Genomic DNA, 27,851 nt, shown 5'->3' with positions numbered 1-27,851 from the left:
AATGACTAAAGTTAGAAAACAACTCTGAGTAAAATGATGCACAGTAGGTTTTTAAAATTATTTATTGTCTTTTTGTATTTAGTTTTTAGCTTCTTACCCAATATGGATTCTTTTAAAATAGCATCATTGAATCTTAACGGGGCAAGGGAGGCTGAAAAACGTGCTTTGATTTATCAAATGCTGAACCTAAAGAAAATTGATGTAATTTACCTGCAAGAAACTCACAGTGATCATTTAATAGAGACAGACTGGGTCAGAGAGTGGAGGGGGGAGGTCATTTTAAGTCATGGCACCTCCCAGAGTGCAGGGGTGGGCTTCCTTTTTTCCAGAGCGTTCACCCCAAACTCAACAGAAATCGAACATGTTATTCAGGGGAGGCGTCCTTTAGTCAAGACAAAGTTTGATTATTTTTAATATAGTTTTTATTAATATTTATGCTCCTATCACCAATGCAGAGAAAAAGCATTTTTATGAAAAAATCGGGGAATGGTTGGGTGATTATGGGTCTGAGGATTATGTTTTTATAGGTGGGGATTTTAATTGCACTGAAAATGAGTTTTTAGACCGTAACCATGCAGAGCCGCATCCAGCGGCCCAATATGCTCTGCGGCAGCTGGTCTCATCTCAAGGCCTGGTGGATGTATGGAGGAGGATGCATGCAGGCTCCAGGCAGTATACATGGTCCCACATTAAAGGAAATAGAATCTCTTTATTGTTTTAAACACAACTTTAATGTGTTCAAAACATGCCAGATTTTACCGGTGGCTTTTACAGATCACTCGTTGCTTTTAGGTAGTGTTTTTATCAGAAACATTTTACCTAGAAGCGCTTACTGGCATTTTAACTCAGCCCTAACTTATGATCAGGGTTTTAAGGAGGTTTTAAGTTATTTTTGGACTGGTTTTAGACAGAGAAATTCTGATTTTACCTGTCTTAAACAGTGGTGGGACTACGGAAAAGTACAGATAAAACTGCTGAGTCAACAGCACACCCTGAATGTCACCCGTGACATTACCGGATCTATCAGAGATCTGGAGATGAATATCGTGGAATTAGAACAACTTAGTGAATCCACAGGAAATAGAGATCATATTGAAGCTCTCAAATCTAAAAGTATATTATGTCACTTATTTATGTTTTTAATTAGATTTGATATATTTATTTCTTCAATATTATTTTTTATGTCAGTGTTAATGTCATGAGGCTGTTCAGTGACTCCATGACACTTTCAATTTGACTCATTAGGATTTGATTAAGAACCAGATTTGTTCTTTGACCTTTCTGTCCAGTAAAACTATTAATCTATAAATCAATAGACATGTCTATATAAAGATATAATCCATGTTTCTGTCTCATATTTGTACAGCATTAAAAGGATCTGGAACTTTTGTTTTTCCACTGAAAGCTCTGGTTTGCACAATAAATGCCATGTGGGTGAAATTTTATGGATGATACTCTGATGTCCCATTCTCCTGAAGGCAGCACAGAGCTGCACCACCAGAAATCGACAGAAACACTGAAGAGAAGAAGAGCTATGATTGACGTAGTTGGAGTTCCATCCATGTTTTAATGTTCCAGAGCTCAGTCGTTTTGCAAATAGATCAAACTTTAAACTGGCATGTTGTTTTTTGTTTTATCTGGTCATTTTGTGCAAGATTTAGCAACTAGAAAATGGCACAAATCAGCCACTCTGATTGGCTGCTGTTAGGTCTACCAATTTTAACTTGAATGCTCATTGCATTTTTTTTGTAGACACCTGTGAAAAATAATTTCTATTCCCATGGCTTTTTTGTTCTTTGGGAAATTATTTTTGATGATAAATACAGAAACAAGCATAAAAAATCAAAACATCTACAAAAGTGATTTGATTTTTTTTTATAATAAATAATATTTATTATTAATATTACTAACATCTACAAAAGTGATAGTAATATTAATAATAAAATAATAGTCAGAGCAAAGTAGCCTACAAATTCTTTAGTGGGGGTCAATGAGGGACCTGGATAAAGGCTAGGGGGGCGATGGCCCAAAAAAGGTTGAGAAACACTGCTTTAGCTCAAGGTCGATCCAATTTATGAACGCTAATTTCGGCCAGCCGTTCTCTACCTCTCCCTCCTCAAGCGCTCGGGGGTTCACATAGGGCTCTAACGCCGCTTACTCTGGTTCTAAGGCTGCTTACTCCAACCTTGAGCTAAACACCGCTTACACTGTGGAACGCCAATATCCAACTTGAAGCTCACTTCGCTGTGGTATCAACACAGCGTGATCTGATTTCCAAATTTTGCCCTGCCCCCCGTGACAACTCTCACACAGACAAATACAAATCTCATCCCCATTCATTCAGCTTAGTGTTAGTTCACACACACGCACGCACACACACACACACACATACATTTTCGACCTATCATTCAGAATAGTATGTCTGTATGCTTTGTGTGTGTGTGATATTTTAGTGTATATGTGCAATTTTAGTGTTGTGTGTGTGAGAGAAAAACAGCAAGTGGATGACTTCTGAATGTTTTGGCACACATGCAGCTTTCCACATGCATCTCAAAGTTCTATCTTTGGGAATACCTGCAAACTGCCTGTCACCGTTGCCACGGTTACCAAACTTGGTGACCAGCTTGCCATTGGCCTGGAAGATGAAAACGCAGCAGGCCTTATTGTCGACCACAATGACGTGTCCGTTCCTGTCCACCGCAACGCCTTTGGGTCCCATCAGCTTCCCTGAGCCCACTTTGTTCTACAGAAAGGAGACACTTTAGGCTTCTGCTATGCAAAAACTGAGACTGCTTCAGTGTTTTATCTAATACCTGAACAAAGACAAAATAGAAAAAACTTACCTTAAACTTGCCTTCATTTGAAAAGATGCTGACCCATTTGTTGTCATAGTCTGCAATGATGATGTCACCACTGGGGTGGACAGCCACGCCCGTCGGCCGCTGCATCTGACCTGGGGTCCTGCCACGGATGCCAAAACGACTTCTGAATTGGCCGTCATTAGAAAATATCTGCAGAGAGTAAAACACAGCCAAAAAAAATCTGAGTCAAACAAGATATACTACTGCGTAACAATATATTTAATCTACATTCAAGCTTTAAAAATCTATAAACATCTTCAGAAAACATTTTTATATTTTTTTTTTACCTGAACACATTGGTTGTTGCTGTCTGCTATTAGGACTTTTCCCTGAGAGGAGGCAGCCACTCCCTGCAGATTTGTGAACTCCCCTTTATTTCTTCCTTTAGTGCCTAAAAGAAAAAAATAGTCCTGCCATAATATATCAGACTCGCAACAATATTCTATTTACAATGTCTTGAAACAGAAAAGGTTAAGACTGGGTTTGTTTCTGAACATTTTTATATAATCTCTTTTTTTCCTTAAAGGTGCAGTATGTAACTGTTATGAAAACATTTTTGTTTTTACATATTTGTTGACACTGTGACTATTTATATTTTTATTGTGACAGGATGCCATGAGACAAGAAAAGCAAAAACAAACAAAAAAACACCCAATCTGCCTTCTCTAGAAGCAACAAATCAGAGCCAGGAGGCGGTTCTTTCAGCTGCCAATCACAGTCTTGTGTGCCACTCCTCATCTTCCCTCTATGCACCCCCCTCTGCTATATAAGTGCTGCAATAATAGAATCACCCATATATATGGGGGCGGGCGGGCATGTATGTATCCATGTATACATAGCCTTTCTGAAACTCCGTCTTCAGGAAATCATAACATCGCTCCTCTATTAACCCTTCAGCAACAGTTTTAGCGTTGCTCTGAGAAGCAACTCTTATGAGTTCCGTCAGGTGTTTGTTCATTTCCACTAGCTAGTCTGAAATAGGTGAGTGTGGGAGTCATGTAGGAGGGATGCTCAGGGAGGGAGAGGCTCTGCTTGGAGACTGCAGCTCTGAGCAGGAGCTTCATCCTCAAAGGCGGTGTTAGATCCAAGCAGGTATTTTGCACAGCTGAATGGTTACCATGGAGATTAAAATATTTCTCAAAAATGCATGAAACAATCAAAGCAACTCTTCAGGTATGTTTTTGATGAGGGAATAGCACTAACATGGTGAAATGCTCAAAAGTTTATTTTATATAATACTGCCACTAAGCAAAGTATACAGAGAACTTGTGTAACCCACATAAAATGGGGATGCCTCATTAAGAAACGGAGGTTAGGGAAGCTAGGTGGTCTACCTAGCCAATAGGAAGTTTAGTTTCCGATGAGTTTAAACCAATCAGAATTCGGACTGCCGCTGCAGGACCCGCCCTTCCGCAGCATTGAGTGTGTAAGCGAGAGAGATCCGGAAACGATTAAGCTGGGCAGCGTGAGAGTCTCTGTTTTAAAACAGTTATACAACTCTAAACAAACGCTTTCCCAGATCATCCGACTTCTAAGCTGGACGCGTGAAGTGAAAAAAAAGAAAAGGAAAGACAAGTTCACTTTTTCTGCTGAACACCGTTAGAGCTGACTCGTTAGCTCTAACGGCCAACGGCTACTGGTTTAGCTCTAACGGCTACTAGGCTAACGTTTTAAGTTCATCTTGTTCTCCGTTCAGTTGAAGGTAAAACCTAATTTACGTTATATTCTTACTTTGTTCACAATGATAGCTCATATTATCAAGGCTAAAGCATGGAAAATATGCCTTATTACACTATCTAGTGCCTCACGGGTCCGGACTGAGAGCCACCGTATTGTTGTCCCTAACGTGTCGCATTGAGATCGGTGAGCATATTCTGTGCCTTTCATTTGGGTTTTTGTTCTGTTTATCACATTTTTGTTGAATAATATTGTTTATCTGAACTATTTGATTATTAAAATGTAAACTTTTACTGATTTTGGATAAAATGTAATGTTTAATATCGTTTGAAGAAATGCTTTTGTAATTTACAGTAATTGATGTCAAATATACAGAAACATGATTTAAGGATTAAAGCTAGAACAGCTTAATAAAATCCTATGATTCTGCTGGTCCTGTCTGTTGACAGGTCAGGTTTTTTTGTTTATGCTGGATTGTTCCTGAGGTTGGATTCCTCCTGTGACTTTGATGGCGAGCCTTCCCACCTGGACTTAGAAAGAACTGGATTCCTGGATTCCTTCTTTCCCATTTGGAGTCCTGCTGCACCCCACGGTGTGGTAGGCCGGTACCACTCACATCTTCACACACAGTTGGTTATGAGTGAGACCACTGACTGACATTTTTCTTTTTATTGTTTAATCCTGGAATTTCTGATCTCACCTTTTGGACTGGTTTTTATTTGGTACTTTGTAACAAACTGCTGTGTAGGAAATTCTCCTCATGTGAATGGTGTTGAGTTGAACCTAATTGGAACTGGAATTGATTGATCTGTTGCCTATTATGATTTAGAATTCAGATTACCAGGGTGCACCCAAAAGATTCAAAACTGAGAACTCGCACTTGGCCAAGTACTTATTATTTTTTGTATTTTATTGTGTGTAATTTTATTTTCATAATTGTGTGTCTTGTATAATTGTTTAATTTCATGGTTTGTCACTAAAGCCAGTTGTTTTTCTTTATATTCATTTAACTGCCTTTGTGTGTCATTTAAACACCCCACCATGCTCCGATAGTCGAACCTATTGGCCCATTCATCTAATATATAAAATACCCTTCTCATCTGTGTTACACTTGGATGAGTCAAGACTTTTGCACAGTACCATATTTTCATTTGTGCATCTTAAAATTAAATTATTTTAGCTATGTACTGCTGTGCTGACTACATCCCAAAGTCTTCTTGCAGCAGTGGTGAGACACTTTGCACCTGGAACTTAGGAAGCACCCTCCCCTTCCCCCTTACACCCCTCCTCACCTATCCGAAAGATGAGGTCATCTTCAATGGGATTTTCTTTCCTCCTCCCTGTGCTGTACATGCTCGCCGGCCTCTTGATGGCTTTCTGCTTGACGTGTCCACTGCCCGGAGACTTCAGCGTCTTTTTGGTGCCATCTGTATTTGGGGATGAGTGGATGGTGGCCTTTATTTTGAAGGGACTTCCTCTGATGTGCTGGTTGTACAGGCGCAGGGATAGGGTCAGAAAGCCTTCTTTGGGAGCAGTGAATAGGTACTCATACGTGCCGTTCTGGTTGTCCAGTATCTCCCCGTCAACTTTGCTCCCGTCAGGGGAAGAGATGTCAGCAGCGATGACTGCGTTACCCATCTTACACAGCTCTCCATCTTTGTCCTTGGTAGTTATGGTGACAGCCGTGGGCACGCCCACCACGCAGTGCCGCAGCCCTTCACCTGTCACCACGGTTTCTGATGCGACAGCATTTGTAGTTACCACGGTACCCAAATTGTGGATGGATTTCTTTAATCCATCAGTCTCCATGAGGAAGTCCAGCTGGCTGTTTTCCCCAGGCTGCAAAGGAAGTTCCTGATTGGCCAGCTCCACGAGGCGCTCGCCCATCTGCTTCTTGACCAGCAGCACCTCTGCCTCGGTGCCATGACTCAAAGCCTGCTCCGTGAAGTTACAGCTGCTGTTGATGCCCTCCTGGCCCTGCAGCAGAGTGTCCAGCTGGGCCTGAAGAACCTACATACGGAGACACCAGGGAGCAGCAGAGGGACACTGCATTAAATGACCCCTGTAGTTTTAAAAATGAAAACAAACGGAAGCCAACATTAGGTTGAAACCTAAATGGGAAACAAATGAAAGCAGTTGTGGTTTTTTGGGGGGGGGGGTTTCAGACAAATCCAAATGATATCTGAATGCAGACATGATGACAGTTCATGGTGTCAATACTCTTCTTTACCATTATGGGAGAATTTTTCTGGCATAATCCAAGAGCACACATGTTCAGTCTGGAAGCAGGACTTCATGTCTTTCTTCTCAAAACTTGCAATGATTGCACTCAAAACTTTTCCTTGCGCTCACCCTTTGCCTCTGCTCAGACTCTCTGGTCGCTGTTTCGTAAGTGAGCAGAGATACAGAGAGTTGTATGATTATTATTCTCACTTTAATAGATGACAATAAACAATTGAGATGGGAAAATTTTCCGTTTTAATTCAGTTGCTCATTAGTCGTGCACACATATATATTGTCATAAGAAAGCCAAAATCTCACTTTTATTATTTAAATGTTCAGGTTTGAGAGGCTTTTTGACCAAGAATACTATAGTTGTTCCAGAATAAAATTAATCCTCAAAACTACAATTTGCGTAATAATTCTGCACGCAGTGTATCTTTCCAGCTGCCACTCCCACATTATGAGCTGTTTTTTTTGTTTGTTTTTTTGCAACTAATAGACACCCTTTCAGCAGTTTCTCCACCTGAGCTGTGTATCTCTTTGCTCCTCCAGTGCTACCAAATGATTTTTGCATGGTCCTCTAATCTGTGCTCTCCTTAATATCTGGAAAAGGTTTATAACATAACTCTGCTTTGCACTTCTCAACTTCCTTCCTGACCTGAGTTCCTTGATATTCATGATGCCTCTATGGATTTCCTGGACCAGCTGGATTTCTAAAGGCAGTTGGTTGGACTGGATTTCACTTTGAAGTATCATAGTAGAGGGGCCACTACAAATTTACGCCTGACTCTTCAGGTTACGAGTACTACTACTTTGTTTTTATCCATCATATGAAAGGAAATTACAATAAATTGTGGTTGAATGACGTTTAAGACTATGATGTGTAAAATGTGTAAAGTTTATGGGGAAGGGATTTTTTTTTTTACTCTGCATCTGCTTTGAATTACTTTTGGAGCAATTTCAGTTTTCTGGAACACAAATCTCCTTCAACAAACTGAAAAATAAGAGACAATATGTTGGGTTGCCTTTCATGAAAATGTTGATTTGAAACGATTTCCAGTTTTTCCAGTTTTGTAGTGTCAGTTATTCCTTCTGTTTCAGTTTTCTTTGTCACCCTGAGGTGTTTACAAGAGCAGAACTACATATGTCAGTTAAAAAGGAAAGATCTGGTGTGTTGACTCTGCTTATTTGACAAACAAACATTACTGAATCATGCAGCAACCTTGCATTTAATGCTGCTGCACACAACAGATCCCTTAAATATTAACTAAACAAGCAGTAAAATACTGACTATATATCAACTAAATATGGCTTGCTATAAGGTGTAACTTGAAAACTATTATGAAAGAGAACTCACAAAGCTTGGTGAGCTGCTGGTGAACTGCCTCTTTTCAACTGGAATATCAGTAAACTCACCGAGATCTGATCATCAAAGTCATCTTCTTTTCCAAAGCAAGATGCCATGAATGTTTTTTGATCTGAAAAGTTTCATCCAAAATCCCTCATCTGTCTACCAGAGAAAATGAAAAACCCTCCATGCATAGAGCAGAGCAGGGATTGAGGGTAAAGTGTCTCCAGTGTGAAGAGCACAGCGGAGAAGTATGGTACGCTCTCACTGCACCCAGATCGACCCAGAAGAAAAAAATTAAAAAACAAAACAAAGCACAGCTCACTGGCTCCATCTAGCCATAGTGCCAGCATCTCAGAGAGTCACGTGTTTTACCCCAGGGATCATGTGTGTTGACTTCACACACTTGATCCCAGTAAATTATACATTGTAAATCATTGACTGACGAACTCCAAGAGAGCAGGTCAGCTCGGCCTGATCTCCGACCAGGTGACTGGATGTGAGGCCAAGTGAAGTCCTAACAAACAGATTTCAGTTTGTCAGGGCCTCCAGGGAGGAAAGCAGGCAGTCACTTATTTGATTAGATATGTAAACATCATAAAAGTGTCCAATCACTAGAAATCATTTTAATAATTCATTAGGTAACAGCACTGAAGTGCTGCTCAGCAAAAATCTAAACTAGGAGCACTGATAATATCCCATTAAATGATAACATTAAACAAAGCTGTAAAATCATGATAATCAGAACAAAATCAAAACATTGGAAGTAAGTCCTTATAGCTATTAATGAACCTGTTAAAATAAGTGTGTTTTTGATAGGAATAAAGTGGCATTTCTCAGAAGATAATGAATCTTATAGCAGGAAAAATAATTAAGAAAAAAACATTGATTTTATTGACATTTTATTAAAAATGTCAATAAAAAGTAATATATGACACACACAGATCATGTGTCATCTGTTGTGTGTCAGAAACGATTTTATTGACGTTTTATTAAATATGTCAATAAAAAGAGAAAAATCTTAATTGGCTTTATAAAAAACAAATTCTTTTTTGCTCTTTTCCACTGATATTATGATTCAACACTGATCACGATGAGCTCCAAGTATCTGCATCCAAGGAATGTCTCCTCTAAAACATTCATTTTATTTAACCTTTATTTTACCGGGAAAATTGTGACTAGAAATCTCTTTTGCAAGATTAATAATAATAATAGTTATACTTTAATAATAACATATGCCCAGTCAGAAGAAGCATTATAGTAAAATAAAAAGAAAAAAATTAACTAAATAAAAAAACAAACATGTAAACCTAAATCTTATAAGGGCATCAATCATTTTGAAATGAACTCTGTTTATTTCTAAAACTTATTCACATATGTATTATTTTCTCAACAGTAAAGAAGTTTTGTGTCGCCAAATATATTTGTAGGAGCAAAGACAAAATCATTTGGATGCAAATGGTTTCTGACCCCTGCAATACTAAATATGTGACACTGAATATCATTAAACAAAATGAAAATGTCTAATTGCTCTTTTGTTAAGTTGTTAAGCATGGAGGTTTAATTGTCCAGTGAATTCAAATAATAAATTACAGAGTTTGACATATGACTGATGCAAAGTCAAGGAACCTAGAAAAAAGCAAGATTATCAGGTCCCTTATGAATATTTAAACCTCCAACCTCACCTTCTGTTTGAGTGCATAGTTGACCTCCAGCTCCATCAGTAAAACACTCTTGCGAACATTGAGAGTCTTCTGCAGCTCATCAAAGGTTGTGTGGATGTCATCTTCTATGGAGCTTTTCTGATTGGTCAGCTGTTGCAGGATTTCTGACAGCAACAGCAGAGCCGAGTCGATCTCTGGCAGTCTAGACCGAGATGGGCACATAATGCAGCCATTTACCGAAAACAGAAAGGAATGGAGGGCTTTCTCTAAATCCATCATGTCTTTGTTGTCTAATAAGCTTAAAGACCTAGCTTACCTCTTCTTCACAGCATTCAGCTGGTCCTGCAGTGAGGCCTTGTGCTGCTCCACCACATCTTTAAGAGGCACAGTTGGGTGCTCTCTATGTTCGCCGCTTGTGCACTCTTGACACATGGCTGTCTCACATGGAGGACAGTAAAACTCCATCACCTAGAACACAAATAAAAGGTTTAGATCAATTCACTCAGCCACATTTAGCAACAATGGCTACAGCTAATGGTGCACCGACAGCAGTTTTCTGGCCAATTGTTGATTTTTAAAAAGCCTGACCTGCCGATTCTGATTTTTTTTTTTTTTTTTTTTTGAAATGTCACTAAATATAGCAACAAAGTTGCTGAGTTGGCAACAATGGGGTGATGATTGTTAACTGCAAATGTGCAGACATGACCTGGTGGGACAATCTGTCAGTTAAATCTTGCTCACAGAAGAGCAGAAGAGGACAGTGACTGATTTTCAGACCTTTGTTGAGGTAGATATGATCGATGGATAAAATACACCGATCTGACGGCAGATACTCTGCAAGTATCGGCAGATCACCAATCTCCCAAAATGAAGAAAATCGGGGTCGATTTATCAGTGTACCACAAGCTGCAGCTCAATTTTGAGTCCATATAAGTCTTGATTTTGAATAAAATCCTTCTTGTATGAAGTTTTCAGACTCGATCTGCTGAACTATTAACTAAATACTATTATACAGATACAGGGTTATGTCCTTGGAACACTTCTGCTCACCATTTATATCTAATGTAATCACTAGATAATTGCAATTTCCATCTTTACACTGATAAAGTCTGATAATTATACAGGCTATATTCAGAATTGGCCACTATTTTATCTCCTTCCAAAAAAAACTAAAATTACCCCAGATGTTAAATGGTTTATTGGGGATTAAAAATATAAGAAACAGATTCTAATGGTGAAATGCAGCAGAAAAATTGAGATACAACAGTGATTAAAAAGACTGGTTGCATTGGAAGCATCTCTTACACTTCCTCCATGGTTGGGGCAGGAGAGCAGTCGACCCGTTGCCACGGTGGTGATGTTGCTGAGGGTGGTGGCCTCCTGCCTGCAGGTATCTGGCCTGTGCTGCAGCACGTCCATCAGGTTGGTGATGAAGAAGTTGTTCTGCAGCGCGGCCACCCCCCTCTCTGGGAGTATTGATGTCTGACGGCACACAGGGCACGACAGGGTGAGGCTGTGGGCTGGGATGTAATTCTGCAAGCACCTGGAGTTGGAGTAAACAACATGTCACTCAGTCAACTGCATTTCAGTTGACTTTGTTAAAACTATCACCAAGTTGTGACAGCATAATATGAGACAGATAATCCATGAAAAGGTCAATATCCTCCACCTCCTCTCAGTGCTACTATAACCATCTGAAGAAATACAGCGCTCCAGGTTAAAAATAACTCATCGATCAAAGTCAGGAGAAGGGTTTTAGTGCCATCAATGATCCTAATGTACTTGCTGCTAAGTGTGCTAATAGTGGAGAAACAACTCACTGTTACAGAAAAACTGTTTATCCTCTGTCATCAGTGGCCATGCATGTTGCAATTCCGGAGGGAAATTAAATAAATAAGAAAAGCGGCAGAAAAGACTACCCCATAATATACTAGTATATTGTTAAATGAAACCTGATTTTCCAGAATAATTTAGAGCAAAGAGAACAGATATGTACCATTAGCAATCTGTCTATTGCAGTGGTGCCCAAAGTAGGTCCTCGAGGGCTGACATCCTGCATGTTCTAGTTCTCCTCAGCATGTAAATGTTCTTCTTAGTCCTTTTAATGAGCCATCATTTCATCCAGGTGCATTAAACCAGGGAGAGAAGTAAAACATGCAGGATGCCGGCCCTCCAGGCCCCACTTTGGGCACCACTGGTCTATTGTTACATAAACAGAAGCTTATTAACAATAATGACCAACACACCAAACACAACAGCAACATATCTTCTCTCATGAGAACATGAGAACACACCCTTTCTATATTTAAAGCCATTCTTTCCTTCACCAAAGACAAACAGCAAAGAAAAAGTAGCTACACAGAATACTGGGTGTTGTCCTGCATGCTGGTTAGCACCTCAGCCTGTCCTCTCACCTCTCACAGAAGGTGTGCAGGCAGGGCAGTACTTTGGGATTCTGGTAGCGGTCCAGACATATGCTGCAGATCAGGAACTGCTTGTCGATTTGGCAGACAACAGGATTGGGAATAGTGGAGCTTTCCGTGGCCATCCTAAAGCTCTGACATCGTAGTCCCTCTTCCTCTTATGCTGGACCCTGAAGAGTGACAAAGCAAGCCAACCAAACTAACTGTTTGATCAAAAACAGTAATAACATCAGAATGTTTGGATAATTAAGATGAAATTTTCTTTGTTCATTTCCTCTTGTAATTTTGTGAATGCTTGCAGTGCTGGGAGACCATTGAAATACAGAAATCATATTCCTGAATAATCCCTGGAACTGACACAGTTAAATTACACAACAATGTTTTAAACAATATACAGTGTTAATGAAAGATTTTCAATCACACCTGGATAATCTCAAATCAATATAAGTAGGAAGCTAGATTTACTAGACCCTAACTTGTTATATTGACAAGCTAGCAGGATTTAAGAAGATAGTTGGAATTTAATGATTGAGAGGAAAACACAGTAAGGTTAAAATCAAACTGATATCTAAAGCAAAAAAAAATATTTTTGAAGGAAGCAAAAAGCTCTAAACATAAAGTCCATCCATCCATTTTCTGTACACCCTTGTGGGATAAGGGTGTACAGAAATCACTAAATGGATTAGCACCACAATTCCATAGCAACTTTATTTATAAAGCACTTTAAAACAACCACAGCTGATACAAAGTGCTGTGCATTAAAACACAACATAACAATTAAAAAAATAAAAACTCTTACAGTTTTTAAAAACAAACAAACATACAATTTAAAACTAGATCCTGCTGGAGTTGAAAGCCAAGTAAAATAGACGGGGTTTAAGACAAGCTTTAAAAGTGGACAGTGAAGGGGCCTCTCTAACCTGCAAAGGCAAGTCGTTCCATAACTTGGGGCCCATGACAGAGAAAGCCCTGTCCCCTCTGAGCTTCCTTCTTGATCTCAGTACCTCCAAGAGCAGCTGATCTGCTGACCTGAGAGACCGATAGGGTATGTGGGGGTGAAGAAGCTCAGAGAGGTAAGCCGGGGCAAGATTATGTAGTGATTTAAAAACAAACATAAGAATTTTAAAATGAATCCTAAAAATATATAGGCAGCCAGTGAAGTGAGGCCAGGACAGGGGTCACATGCTCTCTCTTTCGAGTTTCTGTCAAAAGTCGTGCAGCAGCATTCTGAACCAGCTGTAGACGTGAGAGCAGCGACTGACTGACTCCCAGATAAAGTGAGTTACAGTAATCCAATCGAGTTGAAATAAAAGCCTGGATCACTGTTTCAAAATGCTGCCTGGAAAGAAAAGATTTCACTGACGCCAATCGCCTTAAATGATAAAAGCTGGACTTAACCACGGCTCTGATTTGGCTGTCCAATTTAAAATCACTGTCCACCTTAAAACCAAGATCTGTAATAACAGGTTTAAAATATACCTCCAAAGGTCCCAGGTCAACAGAGGAGGACTCACAGGAGCCACTGGGTCCAAACACCATCACCTACATTATACACAATACATTAAAGATCTGTTGTTGTTGTACCAACCGTCTAGACCCCTCAGGTCTTCTGGTTCTGGTCTGCTCTGCATCCCCAGAACCAGAACCAAAGGAGGAGAAGCAGCATTCAGTTTCTATGCACCACAAATCTGGAACAAACTTCCAGAAAACTGTAAAACAGCTGAAACACTGAGTGCCTTTAAATCTCAACTTAAAATCCACCTGTTTAGAGTTGCCTATGGCTGAAGAAGAATTAGAGTCCCAGTTGACGATGTTTCAACTAAAGTCCTAAAGGGTTAGAGTCCCAGTTGACGGTATTTCAACTAAAGTCCTAAAGGATTTGAACTTGTGTCTTTAATAGAGTTTCGGAACGTGACGTCACTGCTCTAGTCGGAGGGGTGTCAGCGCCATCTTTTATGCCACCGACTAAAACGACTGTCTCACAGATATTTTAGCTATGGGACGAACTTGCTGCGTTATTGGGTGTAATGTCCGATCACACGACCGAAAAGGTAAAAAGATGGAAAACGGACTTTCATTTCACTATTTTCCTGCTTGGAAACANATAGCAACACTACTAACAACTTTGTCAAGATGTGATGTAATTGGTGTATATAAACTATAAACATATATAATTCCCCCCCCATCATAGTTTTGTTGGGAAAGTTAGGCCACAGTTACTGCAAAAAAGACCCTTCGCTCCAGTGAAATCCAAATGATTAATTATTATTTGGCAAAGGCATTCGTTTATTTACCCAAGACCTTCAGCAATCACAAAGGGTTCCAGCGTCAAGACTTTATGTCACGCTTCAATGCTGGTTAAGGCGCAGAACTTTATTACAGTTTTCATCCTAACCATTTGGAATGGCTCTTTTTACAATGAAAATATATTACCGTGTCAGCTTGAAGGACTTTCTGACATTTGTCTTTGTCAGAATGAATAACAAATCAATATTTACATCAGTTTTGCCTTTACTAATATAGATTTTCCATTTTCATCTTCAAAATCTCTACATAATCTCTGCAAACTTTATTAGTATTGTAAAAGTAAAAGTGAACATAAATATGATATAAACAGCTTATGCCAATTCTTGCATGATCTAAACTTGCATGTTGATCTACCTAGTTTTTACCAGCATGCCACTGCTGAATTGAAAGTCATTTTAGTTTGAACTAATTAAGTGAATAATTAATATAAAGACAAGTTGTTAATTTTTTTCATAGTTCTGAATTTTGCAGCTGAAGCAAAATTATGATTTGTTGATTATGATTTACAACTTCTTAACTATAAAAACACTACTGTAGAATGTGAAAAATGTCATCAAATTTCAGCCAAAAATCACATCTTTTTAGGATTTTTACAATCCAACAATGGCCTATAAAATCCAACATAACAATAACAAGTTTCCTGAGAGGCAAATGTTTAAGGGTAGAAGGGTGACACAGTGACTGGAGAACACAGCGCGATATAAACTGGTTCCATGGGTGCGTGCTCACATTTGATCAGACCAGTCTTCCGAATCATTAGAGCGCACAGCTTCTTCTCAAAGCTTTTTAAGTAGAGAAGGAAGAAACCTTCTCTGACAGCGCACCGATGCAAATGTCACCCAGCTTGTCTTTGATAGATTATTCAGAGAGAAGACACTGAGGCTGAGAGGTGACATTATTTGTGCGTTTGTGATAATGTAGCAGCAAGCGCTCCGATCACTCGCCACAGAGCAGAGACTGCAAAAGAGGGACTGTAATAAAACAAAAGCAGCGAAAGGAAAGAACGAAATAAGTTGTGTTTAAAGATGCGGCAGCAATGGGGAAATTGCCTTCAACCCTCGGGATCGATGCAGTTCATTTGGCGCAGTGAGAAATGACAGCTGATTATTCAGCCATTCCCCTCCGCATGTCTGTTTTACCCCACTTCTCAAAAAAAAAAAAAAAAAAAAAAAAAAAAACCTGAAATTTTACAATCCCCCAGGAAAGGAAGCAGGGTAACTGAGAAAGTGACAGACACAAAGGCAATGAACAGGAAAGAAAGCAATCCGCTTCAGAGTAGGAAAAGACTGGAGGAGCGCAGGAGGCCCTGGAGACTTTATAAGCATACAGGAAAACCATCATGGCGAGCATCAATACAGAAAAGTTTTTACTTTCCCCAGAGACGGCTAGGAGTATAAAGAAAGCTGAACTCTGCCTGTTTAATAATAAACTATGATATGAGACTTATGCAGACCTTGTATTTGTCTCCATCTGCACTTACCAAACTCTTGCGGTTTTCTGGGACAGCGCTGACATCCACCGGCTCCCTGTCGATAGCGTTGACAAAGCGAGCTTCTGGGACACCGATGGCACAGATGACGTGGGCCCATCTGAAGATCAAGTCAGACAGGAAAGAAATTTTAAAACAAAACAAAAAAACCTGGATCTTCTAAGAACAAAATGTCGGATTCTTTTGTTATAAATCCATCCTCCTGATTAGTTTAACATTTCAAATATATAAACTTACAAAAGGTCTTCAAGCACTCACCTGTTGTCTGTTGTCATCTTCAAAGCTCCTCCACGCAGGTTGCAGAGGCAGCATTCCTGGAACAAAAGATATATTCTTTAAAATCAAAGGTTTGAGCTGAAAAACCCAAATTCTTTTAGAACACCTCACACTTCTCTGGAAATTTATTTCTTGAACATGCATGATGACTTAACACATTAGTGAAGAAAATTAGCCATTATTCTCCATCTGTGTGTGAACATCAGCTAAGCGTCCACTCACCACTACCCAGGCCTCTGCTGTACACCTGGTGCAGGTCCAGGAATCCCTGACAGACTCTGGCTTCAAACCGTAACAACCTGTAAGAGAGGAGATGATGATTATTTTAACCAGTTCCCCTATGACATATTTTGAATTTTGTATCAGTGGATGTGTACAACACAGAACGGCCTAAAGGGCCACCTTTCCTTCTATTCTCTGCTATTACACATTCAAACACCAAACCTCCTTGCTAAGTAGTTGTTTTTCTTGTTAATAAATAGCCCAATTTTCTCGCTCCAATCTCCAATTTGAGGTTGCCAGCCCACAGACCAGCAGATTTATACAACACCAGGGCATGTTTAAATGATTTTTAGTTGAATGTTCAGCCCAGAACACTGAGGAACAAAAGGTGTGGGAATGCACAACTGGCATTTTTGACAGGAGCTCTTTCTGCTTCATGTCTTCCTATCAATAGCAGCGCTGTTTCAGCAGCTCTTCCCAGGATGAATAACGAACTGGCCTTGAAGGTGTGTTCCAGGTTTAGGGATAATAAGAACCCAGGAGGGTTAATGTGTGTGTTGTGGACTTTGTGTGTATGTGTTAGTGATGTGATTTATGAGTTTGTTAGTTCGGGTTGGTACAAACACAGTCCATCAGGCATTTCAAGAAACTCGCATTATTCATTTGAAACCTATTTTTTCCATACTAGAAGGAGATTTTTATTTATTTTTTTTTTTTTACTATGCACAATGAGCATTAATTTTTAATTAGCACATTTAGTTTTAATGTTTATATGATTCATTAGGGCACAAAAATTAAGGATCTAAAAATGTAAACAATATTTTATTTAAATCCTAAATCACATTAGCTTGTTAGGGTGAAAGAAGCTCCTTTCATGGTATTCTAACATACTTATATTTGACTAGTATATTTTTTATTAATGAGCTTAGTACTTACTGGCATGAACTTGCATGGCGCAACATTTACACCGGATCAAAAGACTGGTTCCATCTTCCCCGATGTGGTAATTTGTGGGTGGTGGTTCTGTGTTGACTGCTCCTACACTGAAGCACATCTCTGGGACCAGTGGTCGAGTTGACATACCATGTCGAGGTAGGGAGGCTTCAGGGGTCAAACTGATAACATCTCTGTTTGGCTTGAATGGAGAGGAAATTAGATATTAAATTTCTGAGTAATCATGTGCATCCTCCAAAAAAAGTGTGTACGCAGCAGTGCGTGTTTCTACCTTCATGTAGGAACAGAAAAGTGAACAGACAGCACAGTATGGTTCAAGTCCGGCCACGGCAGCATTGAAGGACTTCTCAGCCAAAAAGTTCGGGGAGTGATTCCGCCATAGGTGTTCCTGTTTCTTCATGCTGCTATCCATCGGCATTTGAGACGAAAGCTCTGTGGACAAAGACACAAAAAGCATGAGTAAAAACCCGTAGTATTCAGTAAATCACTCGTTCGTCGTCTGATGCGCTGAGCTTCTTCCCAACTAACTTCTCACTCTGAGGGGTAAACACTCAACCAGCTCTCCATCCAACTCCTCTTCCTTTCATAAATTAATGAGACCGAGTCAACAGTTAACTAGGATTCACAGACCACTCTCAATAGCGGTCGTTCACTCTCTATTTTGCAGCTTGCTCTTGACTCTGAGCCAGGTACTATTTAATGACTCGTATGGAGCCCCAGTGTGTTGTTTGACTAATTTTAGGCTTAAGGCAACCTTTAAAAACCTTCTATAGATTTACGAGCCGGGCATCAAGGCAATTTTACTACCATTGAAAAACTTAGGATTAAAGGTGACTTAAATAATTGAAGGCCCACAACTACTGCAAAACTTTATATGGTTCTTTAATTAGTAATGCTTCAAGGGTCAGAACAGCTTAATTCAGCAGCCTAGAATATTCAATTAATATATATCTATATATATATATATATATATCTATATATATATATATATATATATATATATATATAGATATATATATATATATATAAATTTAATCAAACCTGACTTTCCCCAACTCTGAAACGGGAAGATTCTAAGTGGAGGCTTTGAGAGATGGAATAGCTTCCCTACTCTAGTCTGATCAGATCTTCTGGAAAATTATTTGATAGTTTCTTGGACAGCCGACAGGCTGCATAAAGTCTTCTTTTCCTCTGAGTGGATATAGTTTCTCACTGACCAAGTTTTTTCGCTTTTGTTGTCGAGCTTTGAGTCTCATCTGATAAGGGATGTCTGATCTGGAGCCATAGCGTTGGGAGCTCAGGGGTTGAATCCTTCTCACAAGGCAAGTTTTCAGCCTAACGATCAAAAGACCTGGGTCTTCTTCTACTGCAGGGTTCGTTGTCCATTTTGATCTTTACTTGACTTCCTGCCTGAAGATAACAATCAACTTTCCTCCTTCCTCATGCTGTTTTATGAGGTTTTCCACCATACAGATATGCTTCATTGGTTAGTTCTGTTGCCAGACTGTCTTGGGTAGATGCCAGCTTCCCCATCCCGTGAGCACAAAGAAAGTGCATGATCTTATACCTTTATAGTTTCTTCAAAGTAATCGTCAAAAATCACTACTTATTTAACTAAAATATATAAGCATGAGAATGTCTTATTCAATAAGTAAAAATGCCTCCTACTGAAACCAGCTTGATTTAATGTAAGGGCATTTATTTAAAAGAAAGCCAGAATAATTTTACCATTTGAAATTGCATTCATAAAACTATGTTAGTATCTGCTTTTTGTCTCTCTTTTTTTTTTTTTTTCAAAGCGTTTATACTTTTTTTTTTTTTTAATCATATTATGCATGGAAACAAAAGGATGGTCTCACCTATTTTTGACAGCCCCAACTGTGCAAAGACCCATTTTATAAAACTACATATAAAGCATTTTTAAAAGATATCTGGAGGGAGGTCTTGGAAAGAAACAGCAATAAGCTCGAAGGCAACACTGTAGTCAGTCCTTATATAATTGGTGATGAACACAAACAGCACAAGCATCAATAATTTGCCACTCCGGGTCAGAATCAATTTTGCAGCGTAGCCCTTGAGCTACTGATCCACTTTGTTTTGTTAGGCCTGGACAGAAGTCGGGCAGATCTTTCACAAGATTTCCCCTTAAACTGTTGTCTATTTTCCCACCACTGCTCCTCCTCCTCATTCTTTCCCACCATCCAGCCCTCTGAAGGACAGACAGAGTGTAGTCCCCGGCCACACAAGCTAAAGTGACTTTGAAAGCAGGTAATTGGAAGTCATGATCCCTGGATCAATAAGTGTCAGTCAGAAAATGAAAAAAAAAAAAAAAAAAAAATGGGGGAGAGTAGGAAAAAGAAGCCTTGCCATCTTGATTTCATTTATTCCAACAGGGAACTTTAGTCCAGCTTGTTTTTCTTTCCTCAGATCAATAAAACAAATAAAAGTGGTGTCCTCTTCAGTTTGAGCACTTTAATGGAGAGAACAACTACAGGAATGAATAACAGGAGGGATCAAAAAATTATGTTTGTTTTAGGTCATAAGTAATTTTTCCAAACCTGAATGTTATTTTATTGCAGCTTTTTAATAAGATCCCTTTAAGACCAAATTTAAAATGGCAATTTATAGGTAGCATAAATTTATAACAAGTCTGCTTCTTTCTAACAGTATCTTTAAGTGTTTGTATGACCTGGAAAAAGTATTCACTTTGCCTTTTGCAGCTGTAGTTAAGATTTATGTGAAGCTCATTGTATTTTCACCCTGCTCAAATTTAGATGAAAATGCAATGCTCTATCCTCATCTCTAAACCATCTGTTTACTTAAATGGTCCCTTACAGATGAAAAAAAATTAAAAAAAAATCACGCACCTTTCTCAGTGGTCGGGTCTTGTTTGACGATGGACAGAGGCGAGCGCATGGGTGGTTTACTAAGAGGATGGCGCCGACTTTTCTTCACCTCCTTTGGCATTTTCATCTTAGTGAAGGTCAGCTGCTAAAGTAATAATAATAACACATTCTTTAAGTTTTCAATATTGTTGAATTTAACAACACAGTTGTCCTGGGTCATTTGCTGCATGTCTTTCCCCTCTCTCTATTTCATTTCCTGCCAAGTCACGTCTAAATAAAGGCCACTAGTGCATAAAAGATTTTATTTTATTTTATTTTTTTAAATTTAACTATTCAAAGGTTGTTCCAGGATTCCTTTCTTGTAATAAATGATTCTGTTAGAGAGTAAGCCTACAATTATTTTGATACTACTAGTATTTGTCCTCAACCATGTCAGATGAAAAATACTGCCAGAATAGGACATGTACCGGTGTTTGTATTGCTTTTGTCAGAAATAAACAAATTAAGCTACCATCTAAAACATTCCAGACCAAACTAAGAATGGTAAGAATGGTTGGTGATGATGACCTTCAGGAGACTGAAGACCTTACCGTTTTTAATTAGTAATGAGCAATCTGCAGTTTGGATTACCACTGATGTTGCAGTAGTGGAATAAGGCAAGCCAGATGGTCATATAATAGTATGTTTATAGCAAGCTGTTTGATAACTTGTTTCATCTATCCTTGATATCCAGCCTCATTCTAGCACGAATCACTACGTCACCAGCTTAGCAAGCCATCTAGGGTTAGAAAAACTATATACAAGTTAAAGAAAATTGCAGCATGAATTTTCACATCAGGTGAAGTTATTCAGTCAAGCAGTGCCTCTTGTTTTGCATTTTATGTCCAAGTTAAAAAGGAAAAAACCTTTTCTAAACTGTATTCACATTTATCCTAGAACAAGTTTTGTACTGTAAATTGGACCATTTTTTTATCTTAAAATTGCAAATATGCAAACCCTGCCTAGGTAAAGTCCCTCAAGTATCATGATAGAGCTTGTCTTTGTTTCTGTAAGTGGTTATTTTCTATTAAAAGACTTGAAAACAAACCAAGAAATTGCATTTCATAGGGAACACACTGGACAATGACTTTTGTGTATCATTTCATCTTAATTAAGTCATAATTACTGCCTTTAAGATCATGTAAAATAAATATGTGTATTTAGACATTAGTTTTATGCATGACTGTTTTTACCTGAGCAGTGTTTATTTCCATGCTCATGTCTTCGTTCTTAATCGACGATGTATCCACGCTCCTATTGGCAGATTTAGCAAACTGCTCAAATGCTTCTTCAAATCCAGAGATGGGCCCTTGAATGTTGGACATCCTCTTCTGCTTTTTCAGTTTCTTCTTCTCAATGTCCTCCATGAAGTTTGGTGGCTTGATATCAACTTCTTGCTCTAACAAAGACAATTAAGAAAAGTTCATGCTTAAGGTAATGTCGGGGATTTAAAACCACTGTTGGTTTTAATGAAATCATTTTTTATTATAATTCTAGTTTGGAATATAATGGTCTCATCTGCGGGCTCCCACTAACCTTCTGCTTTCACAGGACTGTCTGCTGCCTTCGCAGCGGCCTCGGCAGCCTTCTGCTCCTCACGTTCCAAGGCCTCCAAGGCCAACATGGCTTCCCTGGCTAAACGCTCTTCCCTCTCTTGTTTGCGCTGAGCCTCGCGCTCCTCCACCTGACGCTGATACTCAGCTGCATTCAGCTCAATTCCCTCTTCCGCCAGCACCTTCACCTCCTCAAGCTTAAGGCGCCGGACCTGCTTCATCTTGTGCATTGCTCTGGTGTGCAGAGAACACAGGTAACTATAAATATTGGGTAATAATAAGCAGATCTTTGTATATGAAGTCTCATAAATGATACATTTTGGTCCTCTTACTTTTGCAGCAGGTTTTGCCGGTAGGCGATCCTGTGCTGCCTCCAGCTCTCCAGTTCAGGACTGGACAACTCTGTAGCCTTCAGATGATCCAACACTGTGATGTCTTTGCCTTGTTTCCATAGCTCGTAGCGACTCGGTTGCAGGCAGCGAACAAACACATCCATCGAGATTTTCACCATGTCCTTCCGGCAGGAACACTGCAGGGGAAGAAAAAAAAAAAAAAAACCCCAAGACAAAAATGAATAAAAATGCACAGAGAGAACTTTGTTAGAACAGAGAAATGCTGCAGGTAAAAAATGATGCAAACTCTCTGTAATAAATGTTTAAAAAGCTCATAACCTGTGAATAAATGTCACTCTGGTGTTTTCAGTCAAACTACAGATGTTTGACTGAAATCCCAGAGCAGCAAGATTATAAATGTATTGGGGCACAAATTATGCAGAACTCTTCTTTTCTCTCTTTCCATCAGATTAATTACGGTGCAATTGACGCATCTTGCCTTGAGCCTAGAAAGGCAATATCCAAGCTATAATCACGCAGAATTAACAGATTTATAGTCAGAATGATTTCTGAGAGCAATTTATTGTTTTAAAGGTCAAAAAGACACCGCGTATAGGATTTAAAAAGAGGGTTTTTAAATATCAGGATGGTAAATCAGTAAACATGCAGTGCCTTGCAATTGAACTTATGAACTTTCACATTTTGCCACATTCCAACCACCAACTTCAATCTTTTTTTATTGTCAGACTTGGAAGAGAGCATCTTGACATAAAATTTTCAGTCTTGCCTTGATTCCGAAACAGATTGGGACTTTGCCAAGAGTCAAGTCTTTTTCACCTTCTAACAGGTTATCTTCTATGGCTCATCCCAGAGGTGAGGTAGAACTCATCTCTGGTCCTTCACATATTTGCAGTGTCCCTTGAATAACGTGTGGCAAAACTGGGCTTGTTCAAGCTTTTGTCTTGCCACTCTTCCATTAAGGCCAGTTCTGTTTAGTGCGTGACAAATGCTTGTTCTTCAACAGATTCTCCCACCTGCGCTGTAAAGCTCCACAGCTGCTTCAAAGTTACAATGCATTTCTTCTGATTAATGCTCTCCTTGCCCCGCCTGTCAGTTGGGCTGGTAGGTTTGCACTTGTGCCATACTCTATTTATTTTGGGATGATAGAACAACATGTTGAAAACTAGAAATGTTGCTTTAAAATTTCAAACCTCTGCAACTTTTTCCTTCTCTTTTTTTTTTTTTTTTTTTTGGTGTTCATGATGTTGTTTTGATTATTTTTAAAACGACATTAATTACATTGAGATTCAGTCCGTTTGCAAACTTCAAACTTGCAAAGGCAATTGATTGCACTGTAATTTAACTAGGGCTACCAGAGTTATGGGGTCTGAATACCAATGCATGACAGAGTTTTTGAAAACCTTGAATCCTTTTCTGTTACCCTTCCAATTATGCACCACTACTTAATTATATTGAGAATTGAGAGTGCAACATGACACAATGAAAAAAGGTTTATGAGATATGAATATGTTTGTAAGGCACTGTACTTCAGTGGGAAGAAAAAGTGTGACAGACGCATCTGTTCACACTTCAAAATGTCTCCACATCCGTCAATGACAACATTGAACTCTGTGAATCATTCTGCTGAGTGAAGAAGGCAGCAGCTGTGTAATGTAGCAAAAGCACAGAAATAAAAAAACCAAACCGGCAGAAAAAAAAAAAAAAGAAGAAAAAGTCCAGAAAGACGTGAAATAAAAACAGCAGTGATTCAACAAACAGAAATGAGGATAGGATAGATGGAGGGAGGGGGTGAAATGTTTTCTTTTTTGCTTTGCTTGCTGTATTACATTCTGGCCCCCCATCAGCCTGTGAGCTGTACTCAGAGCCTTATGTTCAATTATGGGAAAACACAACAGCTCAAACAGCCAGAGCAAAACAATATCCAGCCAACATCTCATCTTGGCACCACTTGACAGGCGGAAACATTAAAATATGGTATTGGGTGGAGAGCGCTGGAGTGGAAGGGGGGGAAGGTGCTGTGAGGGGTTAGTGCATCTGACTGCAGCCATCATGAAACATTCAAAGGAGTGTACCAAAATGTGCTACTTTTCTTTGTGTACAGCAAGTTGTTATTGTTATAAAACGGTTTAAAGTTAACAGCCAGTGCCAGTATTTTCAAGGACCGAGAAAAATACATTTCATTGTCTGATAAGTACTAAACACATTCCAAGACTTGAGATTACAAACGTGCTGAGGCAGACAGTCAATGAGCCACTTGACTCCTAATGGAGCTAAATTGTTTACTCAAAAGCAAACCAGAAGCCTGAGGCCTTTTAATGGACCCTTGAACTCAATGATAGTGCAATAAACTCTGATTTGTCTGTTGTGACCCACTGAGGCCACAAAACTAAGACTATCTAATTTGGTATTATATTAAGGAGGATCTCATACTAATAAACTGAAAAAAGTATTCACAGGTCTTGATTTTTTCCCCATACGTCACACTACAATAAGAATCTATGTATTATTACATTATGTATTATGACCAACAGAAAGTGGAGCAGTGAAATAGTAGAAAGTTGTAAATGCTTTTACAAGTATAAAAAGTGACATGCATCTTCAAGCTGCCTTGCTTTACTCCAATAGTTCTACATTTTATGATATTTAAAGATCACACCACTCCAACAGAAAAATACACAAGTACAACAACAGAATACATTTTCACAAAATACTAACAATATTACATAGATATATTTATTGATATGTTCTGTCAGCTTGCATCATTTATGATGGTGCTGTATACATACAACATGCGGATTTAATTCAAAAATCAAGGTTTCTTGCTCAAGTAGGAGTAGTGCATTGGTCAAGGCAGACGGAGTGACAGCGATGTATGTAAAAAATTCATTTTGGAAGTTGAGAACTACAGTATTTCATATGATACCACTCATCCTTTTTAATCACTGGCTTTACAGTACAATCTCTCATTTCCCATGTATGCCCCTCTGAGCACCTCTGGGGTTCACAGGGTAGCAGAGGTCCACGAAGTGTAAATCAGAGTGGTTTAAAACATCTCCGGTCTGCTGGCGAAGTGGGCAGCCAAGTGGAGAAGCATGTAGTGTAAATCTGTGGTAAGAGTCTATTATCTCAATGTCAGCTTCCTAGATGTTCATCAGTCTGGTGGAAATCCACCAGCAGTTCCTTGGTTTTCCTCAAGGAACTATAGTTCTGCTCACACTACTCCACCAGTCATCCTTGCCTGACATGAGGCCGACTACGACAGATATCTGAGAATTTTGCAGTTGGCAGAATGGGGAGCCTGCAGTGCAGAAGGTGAAGAGGAACCAGGCCACTACAATTCCCTGGGAGACCCCTGTACTGCAGACCAGTCTGTCAGAGACACAGTCCTGTATCCTCACATACTGAGGGTGATGTAGTCCAGTTCCACTGGGACATGTGGTGGTCCACTTCTGACAGCTCCAGCTTGTCCCTCAGAAGCAACAGCTGGATGGAATTAAAAGCACTGGAGAAATACAATAACCAGATCCTCACAGAGCACCCAGGCTTCTTCAGGTGAGTTGGAGCTCAGTGCAGGGGGTAGATGATGTGAGGATACCTAAGTAAGCAGGCCAGAATTCATGGGGAGACAGATGGAGCTATATATAGGGTAGTCCTGGAAGAAGACTTGTTAAAGGCTGAAGTTCATTTTCGAACAGGAGGATGGCACTCCTAGAATGTTTTAGAGCAACACCTGTCAAAATGGTCTAATCAAAGTCCACACCTGGATCCACTTGACTGAATACAAATATACACCCAAAGTTGCAGCTTTAATTGCTGAAAGGTAGTTTAGAAAGAAAATAAAAACACCCACTCGTGATGTTAAGGCACATCTGAATGCCATATTTTTTATCTTGTAAAATCCTTTCAAAAACAACGTGTCATTTTTATTTCACTTCACTACTATTAAGTAAGTTTTGTTGGTTTATCACAAAAAAAAAAAAAAAAAAAATCCTAATAAAATACTTTGAAGTTTGTGGTTGTAATGTGACAAAAATGTTCAAGGAGAAAACTTCAACTTGTATGAATGTTTTTGCCAACATCTCAAGAAAAATTGAAAGAGAGAGAAAAAAAATCTCGTCAGACCAAGATAACTTCGCAACTAAACTCGCTAATAAACTGAGGTTCACTCTCCAAAGGAAAAAGGCCAGCAATTTCTTCTGGAGAATGATTTGAGCTCCTCTCTCAGACAGGAAAGAAAAATAATTACCATGACTTCTTTGAGGAGCGGCAGCAAACAGTGACCGAGCACCAAACGAACAGAAAAGAGGCTTTCACTAAAAATCCAGCCAACTCCGAAGACTCCGAAGTGTTTATACTCGGCAGCATGTGACAGACGACCGCCATAATCTTGAGGATTATTTTAACCAGCCGTGCTTCACTGCTGTCAACCAATCTCACTAATGAACTTCCAGTTTATAAAACCTACAGTCACTACTTTTGTAAAGCTATTCGTCTTTATTCCTTATGCAACTTGTACACATAAGGAACATTTTAAAGTTTTGGATAAGCTTTTTTTAAACTATGGTGAAACCACAGAAGCTATTTTTGTGCCATTTTATACTTATACATTCATGTTTATCTGACAAGCAGTGAAATAACTGTCAAATTCCCCCCAAAAAATAAATAAATAAAATAGTTGGTGGCTAATGTGCAGATTGGAAGGTTGAGAGGACAGTTAATTAAAACTGCACTGTCTCCTAAAGAACAGAGGTACATGCAAACGCAGCATGCGAAAACTGCTGACAGCATTCCCGCTTTGACCGCAGGTGTGTGTGTGTCTTCTCTCAGTAAGTCAAGCAGATGGATCAGCAGTTGAGGAGGCTGTATTTAATAAGAGCGGGACATGAAGCACGGCCTGGCTCCCCATTTTTCCTTTCTCTGTGGTTTGCTAGCAGACCCAAAACAGTGACAAATTTCATACCGCGACCCATCGCTCTCTGTCCTGTTCACTGGTGACAGAATAGGGCTCAGTTTAAAAAAAAAATAAAAAAATAAATAAATAAAAGAGCGAGGGGCTAAGACAGCCAAACAAGTTGTTGGATGGCTGGCTGAATCAAAGAGAAAACGGTGGAGGCATTCAGAGAAAGGGAGAATGAGAGGCTCAGTTTTTACTACTCGGTAGCGTGGGCGAACTGAACACAGCTCCGTACATCTAACAATCTAACACTTATTTAAAGTTCAAGTTTATTTATATAGCACATTTAAAACAACTGAGTGCTGTGTACATATTTCCTGCTGGAGTCAAAGCCATTTACTCATAATATTCTATTTTGTCAACAAGAACCTTAATGAGAATATTGATACTAACTTTTCTAAGGACGGAAATACACTGAACTTTCTGGGAGACTTTTGCTCAGGCTGCATTTCAACATTTCTCTGGCTCCATGTGGTGCACTGTAAATTTGTAAGCCTAGTTTAGCAGAGCAGAAAAGACCCCTCTTCTTGATCAAACTGACAAAGTGAGCTGGAGATGCTCCCCTGAGCACTGGAGCCTGGGCTACTGGTTCTTAAATTACAAGCGGTCACATGGGTAAAGTAGGAAGGCTGGAAATGAGAAGGAGTAGGAAGGGAGGGAGA

General features: G+C 39.3%; 2 protein-coding genes and 1 long non-coding RNA gene across 7 annotated transcripts in view; 1 reads left to right on the top strand and 2 right to left on the bottom strand.

Moving 5' to 3' along the window:
- Positions 1 to 27,851, bottom strand: part of kdm4b (lysine (K)-specific demethylase 4B) — a 64,768-nt gene that overhangs the window by 6,703 nt on the left and 30,214 nt on the right. For 3 of the 4 annotated variants that reach the window (XM_015019680.1, XM_015019696.1, XM_015019704.1), the window contains exons 9-17: positions 22,215 to 22,411; positions 21,866 to 22,116; positions 21,523 to 21,728; positions 20,312 to 20,435; positions 17,716 to 17,876; positions 17,427 to 17,625; positions 16,491 to 16,567; positions 16,251 to 16,306; positions 15,984 to 16,092 (exon numbers count right to left, since the gene is read on the bottom strand). In XM_015019680.1, coding sequence (XP_014875166.1) covers positions 15,984 to 16,092; positions 16,251 to 16,306; positions 16,491 to 16,567; positions 17,427 to 17,625; positions 17,716 to 17,876; positions 20,312 to 20,435; positions 21,523 to 21,728; positions 21,866 to 22,116; positions 22,215 to 22,411 — 1,380 coding nt within the window. The remainder of the gene's footprint in view (positions 1 to 15,983; positions 16,093 to 16,250; positions 16,307 to 16,490; positions 16,568 to 17,426; positions 17,626 to 17,715; positions 17,877 to 20,311; positions 20,436 to 21,522; positions 21,729 to 21,865; positions 22,117 to 22,214; positions 22,412 to 27,851) is intronic. The other variant, XM_015019688.1, reaches the window with a different exon arrangement.
- On the bottom strand, positions 2,412 to 14,079 carry LOC106937947 (tripartite motif-containing protein 2-like). The gene is made up of 9 exons (XM_015019716.1): positions 13,958 to 14,079; positions 12,188 to 12,366; positions 11,079 to 11,316; positions 10,090 to 10,241; positions 9,795 to 9,975; positions 5,831 to 6,548; positions 3,149 to 3,252; positions 2,844 to 3,011; positions 2,412 to 2,743 (listed from the first exon to the last, which is right to left on the bottom strand). The coding sequence occupies exons 2-9, from the start codon at positions 12,319 to 12,321 to the stop codon at positions 2,450 to 2,452; spliced, it is 1,989 nt and encodes a 662-aa protein (XP_014875202.1). The 5' UTR covers positions 12,322 to 12,366; positions 13,958 to 14,079; the 3' UTR covers positions 2,412 to 2,449.
- Positions 3,451 to 5,397, top strand: LOC106937956 (uncharacterized). Of its 2 annotated transcripts, XR_001422498.1 has the most exons (3): positions 3,451 to 4,563; positions 4,662 to 4,724; positions 4,988 to 5,397. It is a non-coding gene; the product is annotated as an uncharacterized LOC106937956 (long non-coding RNA). The 2 variants fall into 2 exon arrangements; XR_001422497.1 differs by having other exon boundaries at positions 4,662 to 5,397.

Source organism: Poecilia latipinna, unplaced genomic scaffold, assembly GCF_001443285.1.
Source record: "Poecilia latipinna isolate Pla-1442-1.1 unplaced genomic scaffold, P_latipinna-1.0 Scaffold81, whole genome shotgun sequence".
Taxonomy (NCBI): Eukaryota; Metazoa; Chordata; class Actinopteri; order Cyprinodontiformes; family Poeciliidae; genus Poecilia; species Poecilia latipinna.
Note: the sequence above shows the minus strand (reverse complement) of the source record. Positions and strands in the feature narration are given on the sequence as shown.

Bases quoted from the DNA above. Each gene is read 5' to 3' on its own strand.
- LOC106937947 (XM_015019716.1), bottom strand. From the start codon at position 12,321: ATGGCCACGGAAAGCTCCACTATTCCCAATCCTGTTGTCTGCCAAATC. The intron at 3,253-5,830 runs GTGAGGAGGGGT...TTTTTCTTTTAG, and splicing joins TGACCTCATCTTTCGGATAG to GCACTAAAGGAAGAAATAAA. The intron at 3,012-3,148 runs GTAAAAAAAAAA...TACTCTCTGCAG, and splicing joins GCAACAACCAATGTGTTCAG to ATATTTTCTAATGACGGCCA.